This window comes from Mauremys reevesii, linkage group 1 (assembly GCF_016161935.1).
Source record: "Mauremys reevesii isolate NIE-2019 linkage group 1, ASM1616193v1, whole genome shotgun sequence".
Classification (NCBI taxonomy): Eukaryota; Metazoa; Chordata; order Testudines; family Geoemydidae; genus Mauremys; species Mauremys reevesii.
In genome coordinates this window covers 56,502,352-56,529,338 of record NC_052623.1, presented here as the reverse complement: position 1 = coordinate 56,529,338, position 26,987 = coordinate 56,502,352, and the positions used below count along the sequence as shown (strand labels likewise).

The 26,987-nt window shown below is 44.0% G+C and overlaps 1 protein-coding gene across 3 annotated transcripts; it reads right to left on the bottom strand.

Annotated features, from left to right (window-relative positions):
• Positions 1-286: 286 nt before the first annotated feature.
• On the bottom strand, positions 287-25,160 carry SERTM1 (serine rich and transmembrane domain containing 1). 3 transcript variants are annotated; one of them, XM_039524373.1, is made up of 3 exons: positions 25,029-25,160; positions 24,299-24,428; positions 287-1,510 (listed from the first exon to the last, which is right to left on the bottom strand). In XM_039524373.1, exon 3 carries the CDS (start codon positions 1,322-1,324, stop codon positions 1,001-1,003), a length of 324 nt encoding a protein of 107 aa, XP_039380307.1. In that variant the 5' UTR covers positions 1,325-1,510; positions 24,299-24,428; positions 25,029-25,160; the 3' UTR covers positions 287-1,000. The 3 variants fall into 3 exon arrangements, with proteins under 3 accessions (XP_039380307.1, XP_039380313.1, XP_039380323.1); XM_039524379.1 differs by having other exon boundaries at positions 24,299-24,364; positions 25,029-25,095; XM_039524389.1 differs by lacking the exon at positions 24,299-24,428 and having other exon boundaries at positions 25,029-25,118.
• Between the last annotated feature and the right edge of the window lie 1,827 nt (positions 25,161-26,987).

The window sequence follows — 26,987 nt, the reverse complement described above, 5'->3', positions numbered from 1 at the left end:
AAGTAGCTCCACTGAGGTAAGAACTCCTCATGCCAATAAGGGCTCTTAATACAGGCAATCAGCTGCCAGCAACAGTAATGGGAGTTAGGCGTCTCTCGAGGAGAGAAAAGGCTGCTCAGATTGTGTTTGACTACATTAACAATAAGCTAGAGTAGCACTGAAGTGTGGAAAGGAGGTGTGCTGTATTTGTGATGCAGAGGCAGAAACCATCCCCCTGAGAAGCAGGTAGTCCTGTCAACTGCATGCAAGTAGGTTCTAAAAATATCTTTACAACATACAATACAACTTGAGTTTACAACTGTGCATATTTATTCTAGCTGCTTTTGCTAAATAAAATTAAGCAAATATGTCAAAGTGTATGTGAAAGTTGACTTGTAGAGGCTTTATACAGAAAGATTCAATGGACAGGTATACATAGACAAAATTAATGCTTATTAACAAAAGAATTATTTTAGTTTTGTTTTAATAACATAATTTAAATACTGAAATGACATCACAATTAAAAACAAAAAACCCCACCCAAAACTTTAAAATTGGCCAAGGTGCCAATTTGTCTATTAAATCAGTGTGGTAGCATTTTTGTGAAAGCGATCTTGTCCAGAAGGCGCTATCCAGTGAAAAGTCAATGACACACTAACAAAGGGAAATCCAGGTAAGAGGGATACAACTGCAGACAAGAATTAGAACAACCACCTAGAACCATATTTAAATTTGGCAGGAAGTCGGTGTGTATGCATGGATGTGTATACGTATGAGAGAAAGGCAGCATTGCCAGTACATACATGAAGCTACGACCAGATGCCATTTTCCATGCTCCAAGATGAAAAGCATCGTTAATAGAAGGGGAAATGGAAACTAAAAAGAGGAAGAAAATCAAAGAGAACTTTAAAAGTCACCTCTTTCATGATTAATAGTCCTCAATGGTAAACGCTACATGCACTATTTCCCTCAAAAGCTGGACAAAGTTGTTCCTTTCCCAATGTATTTCCGTCATTTCTTTTCATGAAGAAAGGTTTGAGAAAGCAGATCGCTGGGAAGAAATACTACAAACTTCTAAATTAGTGAAAGAACTTCCAGCATCACTAGTGTATTCTGGGTAGGAGGCACTGGAAGAGATGATGTTTTTCAGCCTCTGAAGTGCAATGATTAATAGCAAAAGAAGAAATGCTAAGAGACTGAGAAATATAGAAACATAGACATAGACATTTGATAAGCGGCCAGATGAGGAATCCACTGAAGTTGACAAGGATGTTGGATATAGCTCCAGAAAAGTCCCATTTTCCATGTTTCCTACTAATCCAGATGAAGGGTCAAGTTCTGACATTTTGTGTGTGTGTTTTGAAGGGAATAGATGTTGTACTCAAAGGCAGTTTTAGAAGTATAAAAAATGCTGTATTCTAGATGCTTTCATTTTTCCATCACAACATAGACATAACAAGTCACCCTGTGATCAGAGTTGTTCTTCACTTCTCAAACCCACAGGTCATATAAGATGCTGTATTCTTCAGTCCTGAAAGAAAAGAAAAACAGAATTAATTTACTATTAGATCATGTGCTTTAATTGTTCACCTGAGGCAATATAATTTTAAAAACAGTAAATTATTTCCCCATAAAGTTGACCTCAAGAACTTAAAGAAAAGAAAAAACAAATCAGTATCTGTTGCTTTATGGTCTGTTTTCCCCAAAAAGCAGGGGTAGAAGGAAAATTCTACAGCTTTTACTAGAGATTAGCCAGATCCAAAACTCCGGATCCAAACAGCTCTGAACTTGGTGTGGGAGAAAGTCTTGGACTGCAAACCCAGATCCAAATTTCTTGCTGACTATATCCACATGGAGCCAAATGAACCCCAGAATCCAAGCACCCTTGAATTTTGTAGTGGAAGGAGATGTTTCATAATGAAGATCCAGATCTGAATTTAGTGCCTCAGGCCATCTCTACTGATGTCATCTACAGTCATGTTTGCCAGTTCATGCGTCATGTGATGCCTCAATATGAACTAAACTGGTGATATCCCAGCTACTCCCAAACCTTGTTGGAGCATGGTGCTGGCCAAATAAATGCTGTTTCATAATCTATGGTGAAGGTTTGTGCTACCGCATGAATTCTTTGCTATGGGGAATCTTTACAAAATGCAGGAATTCAGGAATTGGCCATCGACTTTCTGTTTCCACACCAGAAAAAAAATAAAAAATCCTTGTAAAGAATTAAACTTGTAATCCTAGAGTCAGGTTTTTAAGCAAGGTGAGAGATGGTAAACCCACTACCACTATTAAACCTATGTCTCTGTGATGTCTTGTCTGAGGTAACCAGAACCAGAGAATTTGCTGTGGCTTATTTATTTTACATTTATAAAATGTGCTGATCTAATTTCACAAACTGCATATACAAAGATTAAAATGCAAGAATCAAGTCAATACCAGGCTGATCTGCTATTGATAAGGTGGCTTCAATAAAACACACTTCTCAGCCAAAAACTGCCCCTTTTTCTACCCGCACCCACAATTCAGCAAACTTGGCCTCGATCTAAGGCAGGGGTGGGCAAACTTTTTGGCTCGAGGGCCACATCTGGGTATAGAAATTGTATAGCGGGCCATGAATGCTCACAAAATTGGGGTTGGGGTGCGGGACGAGGTGAGGGCTCTGGCTGGGGGTGCGGGCCAGAAACGAGGAGTTCAGGGTGCGGGAAGGGGTTGGAGTGAAGGGGGGGGTGAGGGCTCTAGCTGGAGGTGTGGGGTCTGGGGTGGGGCTGGGCATGAGAGGTTTGGGGTGTACGAGGGTGCTCCGGGCTGGGACCAAGGGGTTTGGAGGGTGGGAGGGGGATCAGGGCTGGGGCAGGGGGTGGGGATATGGGGGGGTGGCTCAGGGGTGCAGCTCTGGGAAGCACTTACCTCAAGCAGCTCCCATAAGCAGCGGCATGTCCCCCCTCTGGCTCCAATGTGGAGGCGCGGTCAGGAGGCTCTCCTGCATGCTGCCCCATCTGCAGGAACCGTCCCTGCAGCTCCCATTGGCCGCAGTTCCCGAGCAATGGGAGCTTTGGGGGTGGTGCTTTGGGCAGGGGAAGAGTGCAGAGTGGAGCCTCCTGGCTGCCCCTACACATAGGAGCCGGAGGAGGACATGCTGCTGCTTCCAGGAGCTGCACAGAGCGGCCCCTGACCCTGCTCCTCAGCTGTAGAGGGTCAAGCCCCAGACCCTGCTCCCCAGCGGGAGCTCAAGGGCTGGACTAAAATGGCTGGTGGGGCAGATCCAGCCCATGGGCCGTAGTTCACCCACCCCTGATCTAAGGGCTCATCTAGACAAACACTTAGTTCACTGCACTCTGGGGTGCAAATCTACCCTGTACTAACATGCCACACAGTAAGGTGCCTGTGTGGACCCTGCTGCTGCACACTACAAGCTCCCTAGTGCACTTTAACTTACTCCTGTTTCAAAGTGAGGTCAATCAAAGCACACCACAAAACTTTCCATGGGTGGTAGGCTGGCAGAAGGGTCTGCATTGACACTTAAAGTGGGGCAGACTAGTGCAGGGTAGATTTATACCCCAGCCTGCCATGAACTAAGACTTAAGGTTTGTATAGACAAGCCCTAAGAGAGTGGATTCCATAGATGACGAAGGCCCTTCAACTGAAAATACTTTGCTTCCAGACCCCTCATGTTTAAATCTGGAGGCTCAGGTGCCTCAGATGATCCCAACAGTCAGGGTAAAACTGAGGCAAGAGGAGGTCTATACTAGTGGCTTTTGCACCATGTAGCTAATCCCCAGTGTAGATATGCTTCACCAGAGTTAGAATGGGTTTAGTGAGTAGAAAATAGGTGTAAAATACTAATATTCTGTTTTGGTAGCTCTGTACGCCACTGTCCATTAACTTTGCACTCATGTCAATAGCTACTCAAATTATAAGGCATTGGAGACTCACACCAACTACCTATCTATCTATCTACATGTACATCCATCCCTTGAATGCACCTGCTGAATCCTCTTATATTGTTGGGGAAAGGTGGTGACCTTTTCTTCCCCTACAAGAAGAGAACATCTACAGAGAACCCAAGTCCCCAGCATGAAGATGAAGAAGACATGGGTCCCACCTATGATGAACTTGCTTTGAACCTTAAACTTTAGTTTCAATTCAGTTTAAGTATTTTTAACCTTCATTTCCAGGCTTTGAGGAACATTTTTATCTACTCTTTTTAATGCTTTGTAGAGAAGAGAAGGATTTTCCCTTGCCAAGATTTTTCTTCTAAACCTACATTTATTAGGTTTGTATCTGCACCTTTCTACTATATCAGTGAGCATTCTATACTCTCCAGCCGGGGAAAGTAAGCAAAGTTGATTTTACAGGTGCCTTAAAGCTCTGATGTATCCAACCCTGCACAGGTGCATAAGAGAGGAGGAAGAACACAAGTGACTCTTTCATTGTTGTGTCCCTGAGAAAGGGCAGGCAACATTGTAGTCTAGGGATGGAAAAGACTGTGAAAGATTAGTGTCACTAACAGCTCTAGACTATCCAGAGGGACCAGGGAGGAGCCTGGGCCAAGGAGCCCAGGTTGCATGCTGTTCAAAACTAACACGGCAGTCATTTTCCCCTCACCTCCAGGAGGCACTGTACCCTATCTAACCCTAAGCCTCTCTGCACATGTCCAGTTCAGAATCAGCCATGAGTGAAACAGGAAGTTGAACTTTTGATGCAAGGAACTCTTCAGCCTTCATCTGACATCCTCTTAAAGGGCAAAGAGATTACCCAATAGTAAAACAAAACAAAACCACACAAATACAACCCTTAAAAAAACTGAATTACCTGTTCCTAAAATAAGTGGTTTTTATTACAGACTACATTGGCCATCTTGAGAGGCCTCACATTTTCAAACATTGTTATCGTTATTAAGGCCCAGTTCTGCCATTGTTACTGCCATTGAGTAGCATCTTACTTCATAGATAATCCTCTGTGACTTGACTAAAGCTTCCTGCAGCATAGGTTCTATGCCGTGTAAATAGCAGTGGCAGAATCGGGCCCTTAAAATAATCATGTTATCACTTTGTGGTCTTTTTTGGATGTCACACTAAAGCATCTTGCTATGTTTCCATGAAAATGTTCCAACACTCTTGCCCATAATGCTCCACCTTATAATTTTACCTTTGAAATTTATATTTCCTGTCAATTCGCCTAACTTAATTAAGAATCTCTTTCTTCACAAGGCTGACATTTTAACTGCCTGTGAGAAAAGCAAGAAATTGTACTAATGATCCTCAAGAAGGATGAGATAAGTTTCTGCTGGTGCTGTTTCTTCCCTGGCAGACTAATAAAAGCCTAAGGAGACACCTACTGAGAGTGCTAAAAAATCTGACTTGCAGTTTCTATAATAATTAGCATAGAGTTACCCATCATGCTTTGCACTGTAAATTAAATTTAGGAGAAACACTATATGCCATAAATAGCCCTAAGTATCCAAGTAATAATGGCTAAACTAAACAGTAAAGAGTCTTTTAATATTACAATTATTTTCTGTAAACCTTAATTTGTTTTCCATACCTAGACTCCAGTGTGAGTGAATGCAATCTAAGGGCTTGGCTACACTTACAAATTTGCAGCGCTGCAGCAGGGTGTAAAAACACACCCTCTCCAGCGCTGCAAATTGCGGCGCTGCAAAGCGCCAGTGTGGTCAAAGCCCCAGCGCTGGGAGCTCTCTCCCAGCGCTGGCGCTTTGACTACACTTAGCGCTTCAAAGCGCTACCGCGGCAGCGCTTTGAAGTGCTAAGTGTAGCCACAGCCTTAGTGTCTCCATAGATAAATAAATAATTACACTGTGGTATGAAATCTGTCTTGGTTTTATTGCACACTCTTTTGTCTTTCTTAATTAGGCATCCAAATGGCCTAAATTGTGTCCACAAAATAATTAGAGGTGCAAAAATGCACCTGCAAATTTCATACACAAAAAAGAAGGTTTTGAAAATCTGACCTTTTTGTTATATATCTTTATACTGATTCATAAAATATGTTGAAACAAACAATTGTTTTAACCCCAATATTATTTACACCAAGGAATAATATTTAAAGTACACTGTGAAATCAGTTATATTAGACTCAACAGGGAGAGATTCTCCTTTACTTTAGAGGCACAAAGTGAAGTAATGGGATAAAATGTAATGATTTCTTAGTCTGTAATTCCTTAAATGTCTTATGGCTAGATTATGGTTAAAAAGATACGCTTTGATATAAAAGATTTTGTCCTTGATTAATCATCACAGTGAACAGCTGATCAGTTGTTAATTGCATTTCTCTATAATAATCTAAGAAATTAATTCACGCTTGTTTTAATTTGGTAAAATGTGGGAGATTTATTCAAAATTCCTTATAAAACTTTAAATCTAGTATGTCTTACTTTTGCAGTTAAGAATTATGGACCAATTCAACAAAGCATTTTAGGCCCATGCTTAGCTTTAAGCACACAAGTTGTTTCAGTTACTTCAAGGGAACTAATCACAGGCTTAAAGTTAAGCATGCATATCGATAGATCGATATGACTTGCTGTACTGGGGGCCTTTATGCTCAGTGTAGATCATTACAATATCAATTAGATTGTTGTTTTTTAAAAAACTGAATACTATGTATCAATATCATAGACAGTATAAAATCTTATACTCCAATGGGCTAGACTCCAGTTCCCTTACTCACAATGAGTAGTAGCTGAGTATCTGGCCCAACGTAAGCATGAAGTGATGTGAATATGCCTACCACAAGATGACAGGGACTCTCTGGAAACATTTTGGGGAAACCCAGAAAAAAAGGTATTTTATTTAAAATACATATTTAAGAGGAAGGAACTTCACATAGAAATGTTAGATTCAAATGTATCTCAGGTGCATTTGACAAATTTTCATTATCCCGTTGACATTAATGGCAAAGTCCTATTGACTTCAATGGGAACAGGATAGGCCCTGCAGTTCTGATGTTATTCATAGAAAGGCACAGAACCTGTTATGAGAAAAGAAAATGAAATAGACAGGTAGGCTCTATCCTGCTATGTTCCCTTGGGCAGTTTCTGCATCATGAAGAAGCTGGAAAACAGCCAGATCTCTCCATCTAGGCCCTGCTAGCATAGGTGGCTAGCACTGTGTAAGGGCTGTGTAATGGGGTGTATCAGGCCCTTTGAGGCCCCCTGCTGGAGGCCTCTTGGTCCTACCACACCCCGCTCCAGGAAACTGCAGTAGTGGTGGGCCCTCCAAGCTGCACAGAGAGGCTGAGGGGAAGCAGCCAACCAGAGAGAGGCTGCAGGGAGCAGCCAATCAGAGCCCAGCAGGCTCATATAAAAGGAGCTGCTGACAGCAGATCAGGTGCTCCTGGCTAGATGCAGGAGTTACAATATCTGGACAGAGCAGTTCCTGGCTGGAGTCAGAGAAGGTGCTTCTGGTGATGACTGGGACTTAAGCAAGACTTCAGTGCTCTGAAGTAAGGGTGAAGCTGAAAGTGCTGGGGCTAAGGGAAGTGGCCCAGGGAAATGCAGCAGCAAGTACTTAAAGAGAAGCAGCTGGTGGCTGCTACTTATAGGGCCCCTGGGTTGTGACCTGGAGTAGTGGGCGGGCCTGGATCACCTCCCCCACAGGCAGAGTGGCCTGAGCCCAGAGAAGGGAGCTTTAAGCAAGCCCAGAGAAGGGGCCAGAAGACCCTGAAGAGGGTCAGCATTTAATTGAACCATGTTAACTCAAAAGGGGATCAAACTGAACTAGTGACTCAGCTGGAGAGCTGGGGTCTGGAAGGCTCGCTACAGAGCGAAGAGTCACCAGGGAGCGGCCCAGGGGCATGACCTAGACCATCATTGTCAATAGAGTGGAAGAACTAATTGTAGTACTTTGCATTTGTCCTTTAATTCAGACCATTTCTCCAGTTTGTCAAGATTATTTTGAATTCTAATCCTGTCCTCCAACACGCTGCAATCCCTCCCGGTTTGGTATCATCTGCACACTTTATATGTGTATTCTCTCTGCCATTATCCAAATTATTTATGAAGATATTGAATAGAACTGAACCCAGGACAGATCTCTATGGGACCCCACCATATGCCCTTCCAGATCAATTTTGAATCATTGAAAACTACTCTCTGAATATGGTTTTCCAGCCAGTTATGCACCCACCTTACAGTGGGTTCGTCTAGGCTATATTTCTCTAATTTGTTTATGAGAAGGTCATGTGAGACACTATCAAAAGCCTTACTAAAGTCAAGATATAAGACATCTACTGCTTCCCTCCTATCACAAGGCTTGTTACCCTGTCAAAGAAGGATATTAGGTTGGTTTGACATAATTTTAGCCTACCCTATTTACACTAATGTTCAGTATGTTAATTGTCCAATCACTGCCAACTTTTTTGGTGAAAACCGAAACAAAAAAGGCATTATTTTGTCTACACTTGAAAGTTGTTGTGGATTAAGCTAGGGGTGAATTTAAAGTTCAGCAGCTAGAATAGAAAAATTTGAAATGGGATAACTCCATGGGTGGACACTTATTGAAAACATTAAACATATTCGGGTGTCAGGGTGGACACTTATTCCAGAATAAGAGTGTCCACACATGGAGTTATTCCTGAATAGTTTATTCCTGCATAACTCCATCCCACATCAGTCCCAATAGTGAAGACTATGCAAGCCAAATTGAGCTCTCATTTACATTTGCGTAACCTTCCTGCCTTCAGATTAGGCCTTCACTGTGCAATCCCATGACCTTTCAATACGTTGGCATAGCCTGAACTGATTGGAGCTTAGTAAACAAATCTGCTGATCTTGCTAAAAAGGAAAAGAATCTAGCTCCGCTCTTTGTTTTGGCTATTCAGCCCTAATAGGCATAAAAAATAAATGATTTTTGTCACTTAAGACACCAGATATGACCGACTACATACCAGGAGACAGTCTATTGAATATGATTGTGCCATTCTTATATGGTCACTTTTCAGAGTAGAATTGCTCTTTACATATTTTCCTGTCAGCTATTATTCTTCCATTCATCTCTAAGTGTAATTCACAGACTAAACCTGATTAATCTTATTCTAATTTATTGCCTGTTTACATCTCTCTCTGAATGGCACCCCTCTGAAAGGCTATTTCTTGAGAAAATTACAATGAGCTGTTGTCAACAGCACAGACAACATCAATTAATACAACATCCTGACACCCGAATATGTTTAATGTTTTCATTAAATGTTGAGCAGTATGTGAGTCAGTAGTGGTCCCCAACTGCAGACTAAACTGGGTTACAAATGACTGCTGCAATCTCAACATGACATACAGTAAATAGGGTACTTTTATAGACAACCTTGGTTACACAGTGTTATAAATCTGTTACAATGCAGTTGCGTCTCTCTCCACTTTCTTTCATCGCCTGGCCTCAGCAAAAATGGAATTTAATGGATCTTCTTCACAATTGCTGAGGCTTTACAAATAGTTGGGAAGGCTGAGGAGTGGGGAACCAAAATAAGCCTGGGATATTCATTTTCTTCTGAGCGTATTGGTCACAGCCCTTACGAGTTTTTTCAGGGATGGCACCTTGATTTCTTGTTTCTTTCTGATCTGTTGGGACTATGAGTTGAGAGATATTTTAGCTATCACAGAGGTTTGTAAGTGCTCATGAAGAGTGCCAGTTTGAGATCACTGAAAACTGAAATGTTTTAGACACTAGTATTTTTGTTAGAATCTCCCACCATCTCTCTTCTTTTCTCTGGTATCCTAAATAAATCCTAAATGAGCACCTCACAATCATATTTTTTAAAATGTATTTATTTTCACAACCCCATGAGGCAGGGAAGTGCAATCACCACCCATTTTACAGAAGGTGAACTGAGGTACATAAAGATTAAATGCAGCAAAGAATCCTGTGGCACCTTATAGACTAACAGACGTTTTGCAGCATGAGCTTTCGTGGGTGAATACCCACTTCTTCGGATGCAAGCAGATGACTTGACTTCGGATGACTGCTTGCATCCGAAGAAGTGGGTATTCACCCACGAAAGCTCATGCTGCAAAACGTCTGTTAGTCTATAAGGTGCCACAGGATTCTTTGCTGCTTCTACAGAACCAGACTAACACGGCTACCCCTCTGAAAGATTAAATGACTTACCCAAGGTCACAGGAAGGCTGTGGTGGAACAGGGAATTAAACCTGGCTCCTGACGTTCTAATTTAGAATACTAACCACTGAGTGTCCGTCCACTCCGCTCTACTGTCAGTACAGCTTCACTCATTGGAGCACCAATCTAGACCAGCCTGTAGCATTTTAACCACCATGTCACTGGATGACAAGTGGTTAAAATGGCAGCAGTTGGTCTGCTTTACTGATTTCACCATTCATAGAATCCGCAGGACTGGAAGGGACCCAGAGAGGTCATCTAGTCCAGTCCCCTGCACTCATGGCAGGACTAAGTATTATTTATTGCCAGTACTGGTTGGAGAATGTATTGTTTTCCTACATTTGTTTTCCTTTTTGCATAGAGCTTTATGCATATAAGACTCCTTTCAGCTAACAAAGCGTTCAACAAACTTGATATGCAGGGATCCCTTCAGCACTGAAGTGCAACCAACACTGGTGTGGGAGGATGTAGCCTTTAAGTTGCATACAACCAAACTATGCAGTAGCTCAGAAGAGAGATGTAAGATCACTTTTTCCAATTGAAGCTACAGGGTGATTAGTTGGGGAGATAGAACATAATTCCCCAGTGAGAATTTGGCCAGAATTACATGATTAGTACTCCCTATTGCTGTAAATATTGCCATTAGCAATTAAAAGTCCAAATAATAAGAATCTTGTTTTTACATTCATCTGAAAGATGGACCCTCCCACAGCACAGAGTCCTATGACACTATGCTGGGGCATGGGATCAGCTAAGTAATGCCTCAGTGGGAAGAGTGCCACCTAGTGAATCACCAAAACTACTGCCTGCCACAACTAGTTATTTCCTCAGCAGTTTCCTATTAAAGTCCTAAATAGGCCCATCACTTTTTAGCTTATGAACTAACAAGATAGGAATCCCAGGTGATTTGGCTACCGGTTAAATCAGGTGGTATTTGTGCAAGAGAAAATGTTTGTTTTTTCTCCTTGGCTTCGAAAAAGGACACTTAACCTGCTTCAAAATCTTAGGGATACTTACCCTGCCCTTGATTAAATAGGCTGATGTGTGGGGTCTGTGTTTTTACCATCTAGAATACATTTAACGGGTCAGATTTTCCATTGCTCTGTATGTGGTATAGTCAGTTAAACCAATGCAGAGAGGGTGTAAATTGTTACCATTCTGACTCAATTGCACTTTACTTGCACTTTGTACCATGGCTACACAAGGTGCAAGGCAACTTGGGATCAGGCCCAACCTGTGTAACATTTAGCTGTTTTCTTAGGAAGGTGAGAAAGAGGAAGTAAAGCAAAGGAACAAAATACTTACTAGCAGGGAGGTGCAAACCCTAGAAGTCAGATGCCAAATGGCCATTTAAATTAGAGCTGTAGCTGGTTATCTCAGCCAGATTTAAAGGGACAGCTAGCAGGAGAAGGGCATGCTGAGAAAAACTCCTATAAAAGAGTAAACTCAAACTTAAGAGTTTAGCGATGACCAGACTGTCATGGCAAAGGTAACTATGGGGGAAAGTGACTGAATTTCTAAGGGTCAAGCATTTGTATGAAAGACAAACTGAGTGGGTGCCTGGTATGTTGTGTGTCTCTGATTGGTATGTCCTCCTATAGTTTAGCTAAAAAATTATGTTTATATAGTAAAAAAAATAGGGCTATCAAGCAATAAATTAATTGCAATTAATTGTGAGATAAAAAACAGTAGCAATTAATTGCTGTTTTAATCACACTGTTAAGCAATAACAGAATATAATTTATTTAAATATTTTTGGATGTTTTCTACATTTTCAAATATATTGATTTCAGTTATAACACAAAATACAAAGTGTACAGTGATCACTTTATATTATTTTTATTCCAAATATTTGCACTGTAGAAAAGATAAACAAAAGAAATAGTATTTTTCAATTCACCTCATCAAGTACTGTAGTGCAATCTCTTTATCATGAAAGTGCAACTTACAAGTGTAAAATTCTCTTTTATTACATAACCGCATTCAAAAATAAAACAATGTCAAACTTCAGAGCCTACAAGCCCACTCAGTCCTGCTTAAGAACATAAGAACCGTCATACTGGGTCAGACCAAAGATCTATCCAGCCCAGTGTCCTGTCTTCCAACAGTGGCAAATGCCAGGTGCCCCAGAGGGAATTAATAGAACAGATAATCATCAAGTGATCCATCCCCTATCGCCCATTCCCAGCTTCTGGCAAACAGAGGCTAGGGACACCATCGCTGCCCATCCTGGCTAATAGCCATTGATGGACCTATCCTCCATACACTTATCTAGTTCTTTTTTGAACTCTATTATAGTCTTGGCCTTCACAACATCCTCTGACAAGGAGTTCCACAGGTTGACTGTGCGTTGTGTGAAGAAATACTTCCTTTTGTTTGTTTTAAACCTGCTGTCTATTAACTAGGGGTCACCAAATGAAATTCTTGTGTTTACTTTCTTCACACTAGTCATGATTTTATAGACCTCTATCATATCCCCCCTTAGTTGTCTCTTTTCCAAGCTGAAAAGTCCCAGTCTTATAAATCTCTCCTCATACGGCAACCGTTCCAAACCCCTATTCATTTTTGTTGCCCTTTTCTGAACCTTTTCCAAGTTCAATAGATCTTTTTTGAGATGGGGCAACCACACCTGCATGCAGTATTCAAGATGTGGGCGTATGATGGATTTATATAGAAGCAATATGATATTTTCTGTCTTATTATCTATCCCTTTCTTAATGATACCCAACATTCTCAGATTTTTTGACTGTTGCTGCACATTGAATGAATGTTCTCAGAGAACTATCCACGACTCCAAGATCTCTTTCTTGAGTGGTAACAGCTAATTTAGACCCCATCATTTTATATGTATAGTTGGGATTATGTTTTCCAATGTGCATTACTTTGCATTTATCAAATGGGCCATCTTGATTATTACTACAAAAGTTTTTTTTTCTCCTGCTGATAATTGCTCATCTTAATTAATTAGCCTCTTACAGTTGGTAGGGAAACTCCCACCTTTTCATGTTCTCTGTATGTGTGTGTATATATATCTCCTTACTATATGTTCCATTCTAAGCGTCCGATGAAGTGGGCTGTAGCCCACGAAAGCTTACGCTCAGATAAATTTGTTAGTCTCTAGTACTCCTGTTAATTTATCAATACTGAATTTCATCTGCCATTTTGTTGCCCAGTCACTCAGTTTTGAGAGATCCTTTTGTAGCTCTTTGCAGTCTGCCTGGGACTTAACTATCTTGAGTAGTTTTGTATCATCTGCAAATTTTGCCACCTCACTGTTTACCCTTATTCCAAATCATTTATGAATATGTTAAATAGAACTGGGCCCAGTTCAGACCCCTGGGGGCAGGGCCATACTTAGGCATACGCAACATACGCAGCTGCGTATGGCACCTGAAAATTTGTGGCACCACTGGGTCTTAGTGTCCACCCTCCTGGCTTTCCTATCCCTGTTCTGACCCTTGCAGCAGGCTCCCACAGCCCGCTGCTGCAGCCTGGTGACTCTTCCTCATCTATTAGTTAAAAGTGAAAGTCTTCCAGCCTGCCAGACCTATGAGCACAACATTGAAACTGTTAAAGAGCTATTCAAGGGGTAATGAATCCATTTAACAGGCATTTGCCAAACCCCAGGTATATACTGTCAGTTTCTGAATTTGCTGACAAAAACAGCTGTGCATTACTGTAATACAGGGGTAAGCAACCTATGGCATGCGTGCCGAAGGCGGCACGGGAGCTGATTTTCAGTGGCACTCACACTGCCCAGCTCCTGGCCACCGGTCCAGGGGGCTCTGCATTTTAATTTCATTTTAAATTAAGCTTCTTATACATTTTAAAAACCTTATTTACTTTACATACAACAATAGTTTAGTTATATATTATAGACTCATAGAAAGAGACCTTCTAAAACGTTAAAATGTATTACTGGCACGCGAAACCTTAAATTAGAGTAAATAAATGAAGACTTGGCACACCACTGCTGAAAGGTTGCCGACCCCTGCTGTAATATTTCTCAGAATATGTCAGTCTACAGGACCTTAGTTTAAAATTTGCTGTAAAAATATTTCATTAGTGAGTTGGTGAAGATGATAAAATCACATCTCTAAAAAATCCTTGCATAGATTTTTAGATGCACAATCATCTTTAGCCTTAAATGCTTGGATCTTCAGACATATAGTTTTTAAAATAAATCCTTCAAAAGACCACCCTTATATAAAATACACATTTTAATTACTATAGTAAAAAAAACTCGCTTCCAAAGTCTTCCTGTCCTTTCCGTCCACCCCTTTTTCCCTTCACCCCCTCTCCTCCTACCCTCACACCCCCACTGAAGAGAGCCCTTAAAGGGACAAGACTCCTTTGCTTCCAGATAGCTGGACAAAGAGTTTCCCTTTCTTTACTTCTGACTATCTGATGAACTAGTTTTAAGAGAATCCTCCAGCAAAATCAATACTTTAGTAAGATATAAAATCCTTTGTTATGCCTAAAATCTTTGGAAACATTTTTTTAAAGTTGGTGAAATTTCATAAACATGTCTATTGTTATGGAGATCACACAAAGTAAATGTGTTCCCTTTTTCTAAAAGCAATTAACATTGTTATGAACATACTAAACCTCTGTCACTGATTAATTTAAAATAATGTCTTTGTTTCAGTGAGTTAAATATGTAGTAATCTGGAATGATTACTTTATGAAGCTTAAGAGTACATTTAAAAATATAAAATCATCTTAGAAATACTGATTAAGAAAATGTGAAACAGAGAAGAGCTGCATCACATATTCCATAATATTTAATGCTGTATTCAGCAAGACAGCTGACTCACCCTTACTACAAAGTTTTTGCAAATAAATGTCTGACAAACTTCAGGGCATATCAAAAAACCTGTGACTGCCATTTTTTATTCCCAAGCTTAGTGCTTTTAATTCGGTACCTTCTGCATATCCATTTTGCATGAGGGAAAAGGTATGGGGGTCTCTGACTGTGGGGACTGTGACTCTCTGCCACCGTGAGGCGGGATGGACATCTCGTTATCCTTTGCTGCCTCATCCCGCCCCCGGCTCCTCCCCGCCGAGCTGCAAGCTGGGGTCACCAGTTTAATAATACTGCGTAGGGCCCCATAAATCCTAGGGACGGCCCTGCTTGGGAGACACCACTATTTTCCTCTCTGCATTCTGAAAACTGACCATTTATTCCTACCCTTTATTTCCTATCTTTTAACCAGTTACCAATCCATGAGAGAACATTCCCTCTTATCCCATGACTGCTTACTTTGCTTAAGAGCCTTTGGTGAGAGACCTTGTCAAAGGCTTTCTGAAAATCTAAATACACTATATGCACTGGATCTCCTTTGTCCACATGCTTGTTGACCCCCTCAAAGAATTCTTGTAGATTGGTGCGGGATGATTTTCCTTTATAAAAACCATGTTGACTCTTCCCCCAACAAATCATGTTCATCTATGTGTCTGACAATGTTATTCTTGTTTTTGACTTCCTGTTCAGTCAATCAGAAATAAGGATGGCATGGTACATGGTGTATTATCACCCCTACTTCTGTGCTGTTGCTGTGGCTCGTGGTGCCAGGCACTTGGTCAGCGGCTCAAGGCGGGCTCCATGCTGTCGCATGGGGCTGTATCTCGCAGGATCCAATGTCCCTCCTGCAGCCCTCTGGCCACTCCTGGCTCACCACGGATGCCATTTCAGATATTGGTTTAGTATGAGAGTGTGTGTGTGTGTGTCTGGGGGAGACGGAAGTGTGTGTTTTCGGGGGGAGCGCTGTCTTTCTAAGCAGAGCACTCAGGAGCCTGAACACTTTTTCTTCGAGCAGCAGCTGCTGTCGGCAGCAGTCACTCCTGAGCCAGCAGCAGCTGCAGAGAGGCTCTCCCTGTTCCCCGACCACAGCTCAGTGGTGACTGGGTACATGGGCAGAGAAGGGGGACACCCCAACATCAGTTCTTTTGCCCCTGCTCTGCACAGCAGACAGAAGGCAGACTCCTGGCCCACACCAGCTTGGCCAGAGGCGGCTCCATGGGGTGGGAGGGCAGGGGGGGAGCAGCAGAGGAGCAGGGCAGTGGGGGGAGGGGCACCCCCACCCCAAGGCATGCAGCAGCATCCCCCTGAGCACGGTGCCCTGGGTAGTGGCCCACCTTCAAAGTCAGTCCTGTCAAGCAGGGAGGGGATGGTGTAGGCGGAGGGGCTCCTCTCTTCCCCCTGAAAGGTGTTTAACTGGCTGCCTCAAATTGCCCACAGACGACAGGACAGGGTCACAATCGATTAGTGCAGCGGGGGGCTGCTGCTGGAGTCACCCAGGGGGTGGGGTCCTGTGGCAGCGGCTCCAAAGCTCCCTGTCCCTTCATGTCCTTGTGGCTGCTCGCGATTACTCTTATCCTTCTCCTCACATCAAGGAAATCAATAGATTTTCATGGGGAGTAGGGGGCATGAGGCACTTCAGTAATCTGTGCAACTGGCCTGGATATTATGGAGTCTCTTTTCCCTGGCCGCCTCCTGCTCACTACCATGGCCGCTGCCTCCCTCCCCACCTGGCCGCTGCCAAGTCCCATCTCCAGAGATGTGCGATTAACACTTGTTAAAAAAAATAATGTATTGGTTTATTTTAAGTTAATCACATGCATTAACTGTGATTAACTGACAGCCCTAAACAATTCTACATTCGTAAATTTCACTTTCATGCTAGAGATTGCACTACAGTACTTGTATGAGGTGAACTGAAAAATACTATTATTTTATTTACCTTTTTTACAATGCAAATATTTGTAATAAAAAAATTCTGTGTATATTTGAAACTGTAGAAAAACATCCAAAATATTTATAATAAATGTACATTGGTATTCTATTATTAACAGTGTGATTAAAACTGTGATTAATCACGATTATTATTAATCTAGTTAATTTGTCTTGAATTAATCGCTTGTGTTAACTGTGATTAATTGACAGCCCTATAAAAAAAATCCTTTTTAGTCTGTGTTTTACCACCATGTCATCCTACTACCCTTCTCGTCATCCCTCCCCAGGGAGTGAATGAGGAGCACTGACAGCTTGCTTTCCTGTGGCACTGCTTTCCAGCTTTGGAGTCATAGAGCTAGATTCTAATCTCAGGTGGGCTTGCATTAGCTCTGATCTTAATAAAATAAACACTACTACGAATAATTCATAGGTATTATTTATATTGTGGTAGCACCTAAAGGCCCCTCTGCTACACTAGACACTGTACAAACACATAACAAAAAGACAGCCCCTGTCCCAAAGAGCTTACAGTTTGCTTTCTTACCGTGAAAGACCCATCAGTAAGCACAAGGTCTGCACAAGGGCAGCAACAGATTTTGTGTAGCACTACGCATCACATATCTAAGATTAGAATCTGGCCCATGTGCTGTCTTCAGCAATGCAGATTAAATTGACTGCACATGAGGGAACAGTCCAGACCATGCAGATTAAAACAAATAGTGCCACTTTCAAAAAGATCCTCCCTGAAAGGAAAACAGACCCACATAATCTTTATATTTAAAATCTCTACCCTTTCAGCACATTTGGTGTGAACTACTCTCGAGAAACAGCTTTCTAGGGATAAATGTTAACACATCGGTATGTTGCTTTTATCCCTTCTATCGCTGTTTTACTTATGGCTTAAGCCTGTCCAAATTCAATAAAGAAAATTACCTAGTGCTACTAAGTACATTGTTGACATTCAAATGTTTTTATTACATTTATTACACTGTTCTGACCAAAAGCATCAAGCATTATCCTGGAAACCTCTCCCCATTCTGGAGCTAAGTGTTGATGCCCCTTAAGGAAATTGGTCATCATCACATAATAACCCTCCTAAGTAGACAACTCAAAAACTAAATCCTGAAAGGTGATGAGCACCCTCAATACCCAGCACCTCCCAGGATAGAACCTCCATCTACTCATTTCTTTCAGAAAGACTCTCTGGAGGGAAGAAGCATGAGTCTTTTCAAAATGCACATTGTCCTCAAACAAGACAAATACAAATGATTGCACTTGTGTTCCATGTCTCTTTTGTCTACAGAGGACTTTCATGAACAAATTCCTTTCACACTGAACACTGCACTTGCTTATTTATTCTACTGTTACATACAGTGCAGTGGCTCCCATACATAGCAAAGAAAACAGTGCCTACACAAGCCAAAAATGATTATATATGCTGGAGCTGCAATGCAAAAACTAATTCATCCTCAAGTCTATTGGAATGTGTTCATTCATATTCAAATGGCAGCTGTACCCATTGAGACAGACAGGGCTGAGTTTTGAATTATATGAGGAGTACCATTTGAGAAGGACTAGTTAGTCTAGGAGATCAGGAAGCTAATCTACAATAGGTCCTTTGGATAAGCAGTTGTATCACACACTTTTTATTCCTTCTAATATCTGTTTAATGCCTTTAAAAGCTATTCCCAAAGGCTCGGTTGTGCCATTTACGCAGAGCCTATTATTAAGGGGGAGTGCATCATGGTACTGCCCTGGTTATAACTCGGAGAGGAATTCTGCCTTGATGAGCATATATCCACACTTGCTCTATGGACCAGTGAGTTTGGGGGAGGAGGATGGGGCCAAGATCCTGCCTCCTCCCTGCACCTCTGTGGGAGTAAATAGGGAGCAATCTCTGCACTCCTCAGCAAGGACTGCAATTGTGCCTGACCACACAAGGAGGGAAAGCCCGGTGCCCTCCCAAGAAAGGAGGAGGCTGAATCCGACTCAAAGGAACTGTTGTATGTAGTGGGTTTTTGTTTGTTTGTTTGCTTTTTAAATATCTGAGTTTCTTTATTAACCTGAGTATAACATATAACATGTACACAGTATAAAAATGACCATAGAGCATGAGAGGGTTATGGGTACAGCACAGGTACGTGATCTATACACAGGAGTGGGTGGTAATATATTAAGTATTTTGTTATTTGGAAAAAAGCAAGTTCTGATCTGTAAAATTTTTAATTTTAATCCCGTTCCACTGAAATTACACAAAGTACCTTCAATACTTAAAAGCGACTGGAGGGCTTCAACACTTAAAAGTGACTGGAGGGAGGCAGGATCTGAAATTATGTTGGTCCTAGGATATTACCTTTTATTGGACCAACTTCTGCTGGTGAGAGAGACAAAACTTTCAAACTTACATAGTGCTCTTCTTTCCCAGACCTGAAGAGCTCTGTGTAAGTGTAACCCACACACCTTCGGGGTGTGGTGTTCTGTCCCATCTAGTGGCACTGAGACCACCTAGGGAGAGAGAGAGAGATTGATGAGCTTGCTGTACAGCCTTAGCTACCAGCCATATGGCTTTTGGATCACGCATTTAGCTCCAGAGGTCCTAGGTTCGATCCCACCCGCCGACGACTGGGGTCTGTCGCTGTGACATAAGCTCAAAAGCTTGTCTCTCTTGCCAAAAGAAGTTGGTCCAATAAAAAGATATTACCTCCCCAAAGGAAGGGGTCTTGTAACAGATCTGCTGGGGAAATGTTTTTTTTTCTCCCCTGCAAAAAAGTGAATTATTTTTTTCATTGTTTGTTTCAGATTGTCAGGTATGGTTTGGTTTTGTTATTGCTGAAACCAGTCCCCCCCTCACTCACTCACTCTCTCACACACACACAACCAAAATCTCAACAAACCCTCAAAAATCTGATTTTTTTTTGTTTGTTTGTTGGCATCCCAAACTGACAAGTTTTCTGTTAAAACTGCAAATTTTGTGGAGGGGACTGTTGTTTTTTCCATGAAAACCTGCAAGATTTAATTCAAACCCCACTTTTCACGAAACGTTACATTCTCAATTAAGTTTGAATGAAAATAAGTAGTTGAAAAAAATTCAACTAGCTCTGTCTGATGGCCTCCCTTTGTCATTCAGGCTGGGTCAGGTTCTGCCAGCCTCAGGCACAGAGAGTAGGACCTTAGGCTGTGAAAAGTCCAATGGAAATGAGCAGGGTTCATGGACTAAGGTGCTGGTCAACGTGTGTAATGGTGGCACCATCTGTGTCCTCAGAGTAAACAAATGGCAGCTGAATTATGTTAGTGTGATTTGCTGTTAGCAGGCGTTCATGCCCATCTCCTCAAATAGTGACATGCCTTTCTGTTCCCATCAAAGTGTCTTCTGGTCAGTGAGGAGCTCTCTTTGGAGCAAATCCTGCCTGGCCCTTATGCAGGAAAGCAGTAGAGGAATGGGGAGTGTGTGTCCCCTGTAAGGATCAGAGAGAATTCCAGTGCCTGCACTTCAGGGAGAAAAGGGGGCTACTCCATCCTGAATCCCCAGGAATGCACTGTGCCATGCTCCACTCCCTCCCATTGCAACTATGCACTGGCTCACAATGCTAGCTGGCGACACAAGGGGAATTAAGCTGCACCTCCTTAAGGGGTTTGGTAGCAGGCATACAGTCTCTGCCCAGCTAGGAGCTCTGGCAGGTATTCTGTGACCCTGAGGCAGAATTGCTTTCTGGTATTTGGGGCAGTGCAGCTCTGCAGCATCATTTACTATAGGCTACACCTACAAGACACAATTAACCCTATGCATGTTGTCCTTATTAGCACCCCTCATTCACATTGCACAAGTAATGCAATCTTTAGTCACACATTCACTTGTGAGACTAAGGGTTTGCAGGATTGGGCCCCTATGGTTTGATACCACTCAAAATAACATCAGTCAGAAAATTCAATATTGGACCCCACTATCCTTGTTTCCAAAGAATACCGAATAAGGACTCTCATGGTGTCAGTTTCCCCTTAACTAATGAGAAGTGTTGTGGTAATTGAGCCTACATATTTACCCTAATTGTGAACTCAACTGTAAAAAGTGAGTGAAAGTTCATCAAATGTCACAATAACCAATAACAATAAATATTGATGGGAAAAGATGCAAAAGGGAGACAAAAAGACTAGTCTAAACAAAAAGGCCTACTGATATAATTTACGGGTTGTGTTAAGATCATGCCTGAAAACAAGAAAAGCGTGGGACTGAAAATCAATGGACCAAAATTGGTGTCATAAATTAGGCCCAATTGGTGGCCAAAATAATGAGAGGATGGGCTATTCCACTCATCGCTCCCTTTTGGGGTCTTTAAACAGAGACTTTGGGGTGAAAATTAGCAGAGTGGAAATGAACATGACAGTTGCTAGCTGAAAGAAGAGAAAAGGCTGAATTTCAGCATCATGGCTGTCACTCCCACCATTTCCCGGGTCCCTAGACTTCCTTCGTCCTAATCCATCCTGACCAGAGCAGGACAGAGGGAGGGACTCAGATGACATCATCACCTCCATTGGCTCCAGGTGAATACCAAACACCACCTGGCATGTGAGACTTCCGTCTCTCCCCCTACCTCCTCCCCCGACGTGTCCTTTTCCTTCCCCCTACCTGAATTATTCTCTTTCTTATTCCTCTCCTTTTTCCCTAAGTGACTGTCCAATAAGAGACTGTCTTAGCCAACCAGGACTGCTTATTTTGCAACACTGCAGTAAGCCTGTCACCAGAATGGCAGTCAATGCAATGCTCTAGAAAGCCCGATGCTGGTACAAGTTTGCCAGGTTTCGGAGTGGCTGATGAGACTCTGTGCTGTACCTGTGTTCTTCCAGCAGTGAGGTTTCAAGTGAGAGTCCACACCAGAGACAGAGAGCTGCATTTTCTATCTTTGCTGTTCTCTCCTCTCCTCTCTTGTGTGTGTTTGTCTTGTTTGTCTTCTAGGAAATGAGAACTGACTCCATCAACAGGCTGGAGCAGCTGTTATCTCAATTAATTTCCTCTCTTCTCCCCAAAGAGGACAGTTATTACCATCTTTAACAACACCTTTTCATACCATCTAAAAGGCTGTTAGAGGATGGAGGGATATGCTTGTTTCTTGACCCTTCAGATCATATGATGTGACCCTGCCCAAGGGAAGGTATGGGTTAGCAAGACAGGCAATAGGCAGTGACACCAGTGCAAAAATCCTTCATGTGGACAAGCCCTTAGAGTAAAAATATCAAAGAGGAGGAAGTATGGGTGGTTCCAAGCCATGATTCATTTCAGTCCATTACAGCCTGGAGATCTAAGACCATGGCCAATTTGAATTTAAAAAGTGAAGTCATAAGGGATTAGTATGAAACAGCTCCAGTCCTGCATTGATCCATGACTCCATAATTTTTGGTTCTTGAGTCTCTGAACTGGGAAGATTACCCCCATACATCCCTACATTTCAGTCATTTTCACAATAAAATGGCCAGTACTATGTACAGTATGCTAGAACTCTGCAGTCGTCAAAATGTGGCTCTACTAGTAGTACATTCTACCATGTTACTATGATTTCCTCTGAATTCTGTTTAATCTGATTTATTATGCATGATATCTTTTATATGCTTTTATAACTGTTAAGTTTTCTTGAAAATGTTTAGCTCTTTAACCAACTCCTCCCATCTCTCTCTCTCTCTCTCCTGCCTATTGTTTAGCAATGCAAGGATAGTGAGAATTCACTTTCCCTGCTTTCTGTCCCAGGCTTCATCACCTCACATTAAACATGCTATATCGATGATATTGCAACACCTCCTGGCCTTTACTTGGGAAGAAATTGATTTGGGAGCATGTACTTTTCTGCAGATGCATCAACTTATATTTTTTCCATATTGTACTGTCTAAGCCTGATCCTGATGTAAACTCAGTGGGAATTTTGCCATGCATTTTCAATGGAAACAACTCCTGTCATATCCACCCACAAATAATGTGGGATGTAATGCCGATGGCAACCTTAACGATGTCCAGAGCTCCAGAATATATAGTACAGTAACAAATCTAGCTCTGCACTATAGAACTTTCATTTGGCAGGATAGTTAAAGAATAGAAACCAACATGTGCCTATTCTGACTCTGCATCTTTTCCATTCTGAAAAGAGCCAGTTCATGGACACAGTCCATCACCTGGGCTCAGTGAAAGAGTCCATCCCTGTGCCTGAAAACAAAACAATTTCTCTGAAATGAAAAAAGTATGTTTTTATTTAAGTACTTGAATGAGTCAAGAAAAAGCCAGTAAGGACAAAAATAGTACGCTACTCCATCACATCATGTTTGAAAACAATGAAGCCACGAAGGAAAACAGACAAAACAATCCACAAATTAGATGTCATTGATTACTACCCTTTCTTTTATGGCATAAAAAAGACAAAATATCCAGTATTCTCTTTCTAACTACAGTAACTCATCCTGATGCAGAGGGGACAGAACGGGTTTTCCTACAATTAAGTCAGGCTTTCAAATCCTGTTTTGAAAGCTCTGTTAACATTACTAATATGTTGTTCATCATTGATCTCACCAGTCAGTAACAGGTGCAATATATGGTGATGGGAGGCCTGAGATAAATGGATAGATTCTGAGATAAATAGTACATATCTATCTGTATAGGCACCTTTGACTGAGTGCGATATGTTGATCCAGGACTGAAATCAGACAACTCAGATCATGAAGAAAGCACATCATACTGGCTCAGTAGAATGCAGAAAAATTCCCCAACTCCTGTGCAGCAAGCTAGAACTCCAATCAACTGCAAATATTTTTTTTCCTTCTTAATTAAGGACCAGATCCTGATCTCAGCGGAGTCAAAGGCAACATTCCCACTGACATCAGGGGAAGCAGATTCAAACTCAGCAACTGTTTTCTTCTCTTGCTGAAAAAGCATGAATCATTTTCGTTTAGTGACTTTTATGCAGCGCTGTGGGTATCACATTGCATTAAAAGCCCAAGCAGGGGAAATGTACAGCAAACGACTTAAGAAAAATTATAATCTGAAACAGCAAAAAGTATGTTAATTACCCACCCACCCAACCACCAACACATGCAACTATCAGTTTCAGTAGGGTACTGCGAGAAAACTAATGATGCATAAATCAGTAATGAAAAAGTGAGAATGATCGCTTCAGAAATTACACAGCATTGCCATTAGCCCAATCCACACTACTTGCTTTTACTGAACTAAGAACTGTCCACTATACACCACTCTCCAGAGGTAAGATGCATACACCCTTAACGGGGTTATATTATAATTATCATACGCCTGAAATTGATCCACAATGAACCCAATTTTTATGCAACTAATTTTTTCAGAAGGTGCAGAGAAAGTTGTGCAGCAAACAAATCCCAAAGGGACGGACTCCCAGCCCTTCTCCCAACCCCTCAAGATAGCAGCATGCACACACCCAGTGCTGTAAACATCTGAACCTACCACTCTTCTTTTGCAACTGACCGATCCTTGCCTTGCCGCGCACGATGAATGGACCAAGCTGCCTCTCTGGGAAGTGACCATGGTGGGAGGGGAAGTCAAGCAATGAACCAAAGCAGATTCTCTCCTGTCCCTTTGGAAAGTGAAAGGTTCAGCTCTGGAGCAGCCTCAGAGGCTGCCCAGCTGGCGAATCTCTGCACAACATTGGGAGGAAAACGCCTCCTAGCCCATGCCCAGAGCAGAGCAAGCCCAGAGCGGTGCGGCTCAGGCAGGCGCACGGGGGGATGTTTCCAAGGCTGGTATAAACTAGGACCATTTGAATAAATGAGGTTTTAAGTGGGAAGGGGGGCGGGGGGGGCAATGCCTCGCTGACACTGCACAGAGCAAACTCCTTCTTCATCAGAAGAGCGAGTCTGCCTGGAAATGAACCCCCAGGGCAGTGCCAGCTCCCCCCTCTCCCCAGCGCTCACCAACTGAAGGAGACTCAGCAGCTCCTGATGATCCAGTTCTAAAGTCCCGCGAATCGGCTCCATGGCTGGAGCTGACATGAGGCACGGGCAGCCCCGGGAGAGCGCAACCATTGCAGCGCCGCGCCGCGCCGCTCCCGCTGCCCAGCCGCACCACACGGGTCACTCCGGAGAGCCCCGCGTCCCCCCATGCACCCCCCGTACTCCTGCGGATCGCCAGGCGGGCCCGGGGGAGAGCCCAGCCGGGAGGGGGGGCGCTCACTGACCTGCTCTGGGAAATGGCCCGAGCTCCCCCAGTCTGGCTTCAGCGCGTCGGACCAGAGCGAGCGCGCGGCTGCCTCCGGCCGTCCTGCTCCACAGAGCCGCGCGCCAGCCGGGGGGAGCGCGGCTCCCCTGCCCTGGGCGGGGCCGGGCGCCGGGCAGCCAATCAGCGCGCCCGCCACCTTCCTGCTGCAGCTGTAATGACAGCGGCTCTCCACAGCCCGGCTGCTGCACGGTGCCTAGGGACTGGGTGTGTGTGGATCCCTCACCCCAGCGCCCCTGTTCCCTGTTCATCCCTCACCCCCATCCCAGCGCCCCTGTTCTCCGCAAATCCCTCAGCCTTCACCCCACCGCCCCTGTTCTGTGTGCATCCCTCACCCTCCACCCCAGTGCCCCTGTTCCCCCCAAATCCCTCACCCTCCATCCCAGCCCCCCTGTTCTGTGTGCATCCCTCACCCTCCACCCCAGTGCCCCTGTTCCCTGTGCATCCCTCACCCCCCATCCCAGGATCCCTGTTCCCCCTGAATCCCTCACCCTTCACTCCACCGCCCATTCTGTGTGCATCCCTCACCCCCCATCCCAGCACCCCTGTTCTGTGTGCATCCCTCACCCTCCATCCCACTACCCCTGTTCCATGTGCATCCCTCACCCCCCATCCCAGCATCCCTGTTCTGTGTGCATTCCTCACCCTCCACCCCAGCACCTTTTCTGTGTGCATCCCTCACCCTCCATCCCACTACCCCTGTTCCATGTGCATCCCTCACCCCCCATCCCAGCATCCCTGTTCTGTGTGCATTCCTCACCCTCCACCCCAGCACCTGTTCTGTGTGCATCCCTCACCCTCCATCCCACTACCCCTGTTCCCCCTGAATCCCTCACCCTCCACCCCAGCACCCCTGTTCTGTGTGCATCCCTCACCCTCCACCCCAGCACCCGTTCTGTGTGCATCCCTCACCCTCCACCCCAGTGCCCCTGTTCCCCCCAAATCCCTCACCCTCCATCCCAGCTCCCCTGTTCTGTGTGCATCCCTCACCCTCCACCCCAGGATCCCTGTTCCCCCTGAATCCCTCACCCTTCACTCCACCGCCCGTTCTGTGTGCATCCCTCACCCCCCATCCCAGCACCCCTGTTCTGTGTGCATCCCTCACCCTCCATCCCACTGCCCCTGTTCCATGTGCATCCCTCACCCCATCCCAGCATCCCTGTTCCCCTCGAATCCCTCACCCTTCACCCCACCGCCCCTGTTCTGTGTGCATCCCTCACCCTCCACCCCAGCACCCCTGTTCTGTGTGCATCCCTCACCCTCCACCCCACCGCCCCTGTTCCCCCTGAATCCCTCACCCTCCATCCCACTGCCCCTGTTCCATGTGCATCCCTCACCCTACACCCCAGCGCCCTGTTCCCCCCGAATCCATCACCCTTCACCCCAGCGCCCCTGTTCTGTGTGCCAGGGCTGCCCAGAGGATTCAAGGGGCCTGGGGCAAAGCAATTTCTGGGGTGCCTTCCATAAAAAAAAGTTGCAATATTATAGAATACTATATTCTCGTGGGGGCCCCTGCGGGGCCCGGGGCAAATTGCCCCATTAGCCCCCCCCCGGCGGCCCTGCCCTGTGCAGCCCTCACCCTCCACCCCAGCACCCCTGTTCCATGTGCATCCCTCACCCTCCACCCCACCGCTCCTGTTCCGCATGAATCCCTCACCTCCACCCCACCACCCTGTTCTGTGTGCATCCCTCATCCTCCACCCCACCGCCCCATTCTGTGTGCATCCCTCACCCTCCACCCCAGTGTCCCTGTTCCCCCCGAATCCCTCAGCCTCCATCCCAGTGCCCCTGTTCCCCCTGAATCCCTCACCCTCCATCCCACTGCCCCTGTTCCCTGTGCATCCCTCACCCTCCACCCCAGCGCCCCTGTTCCCCCTGAATCCCTCACCCTCCACCCCAGAACCCCATTCCCTATGTATCC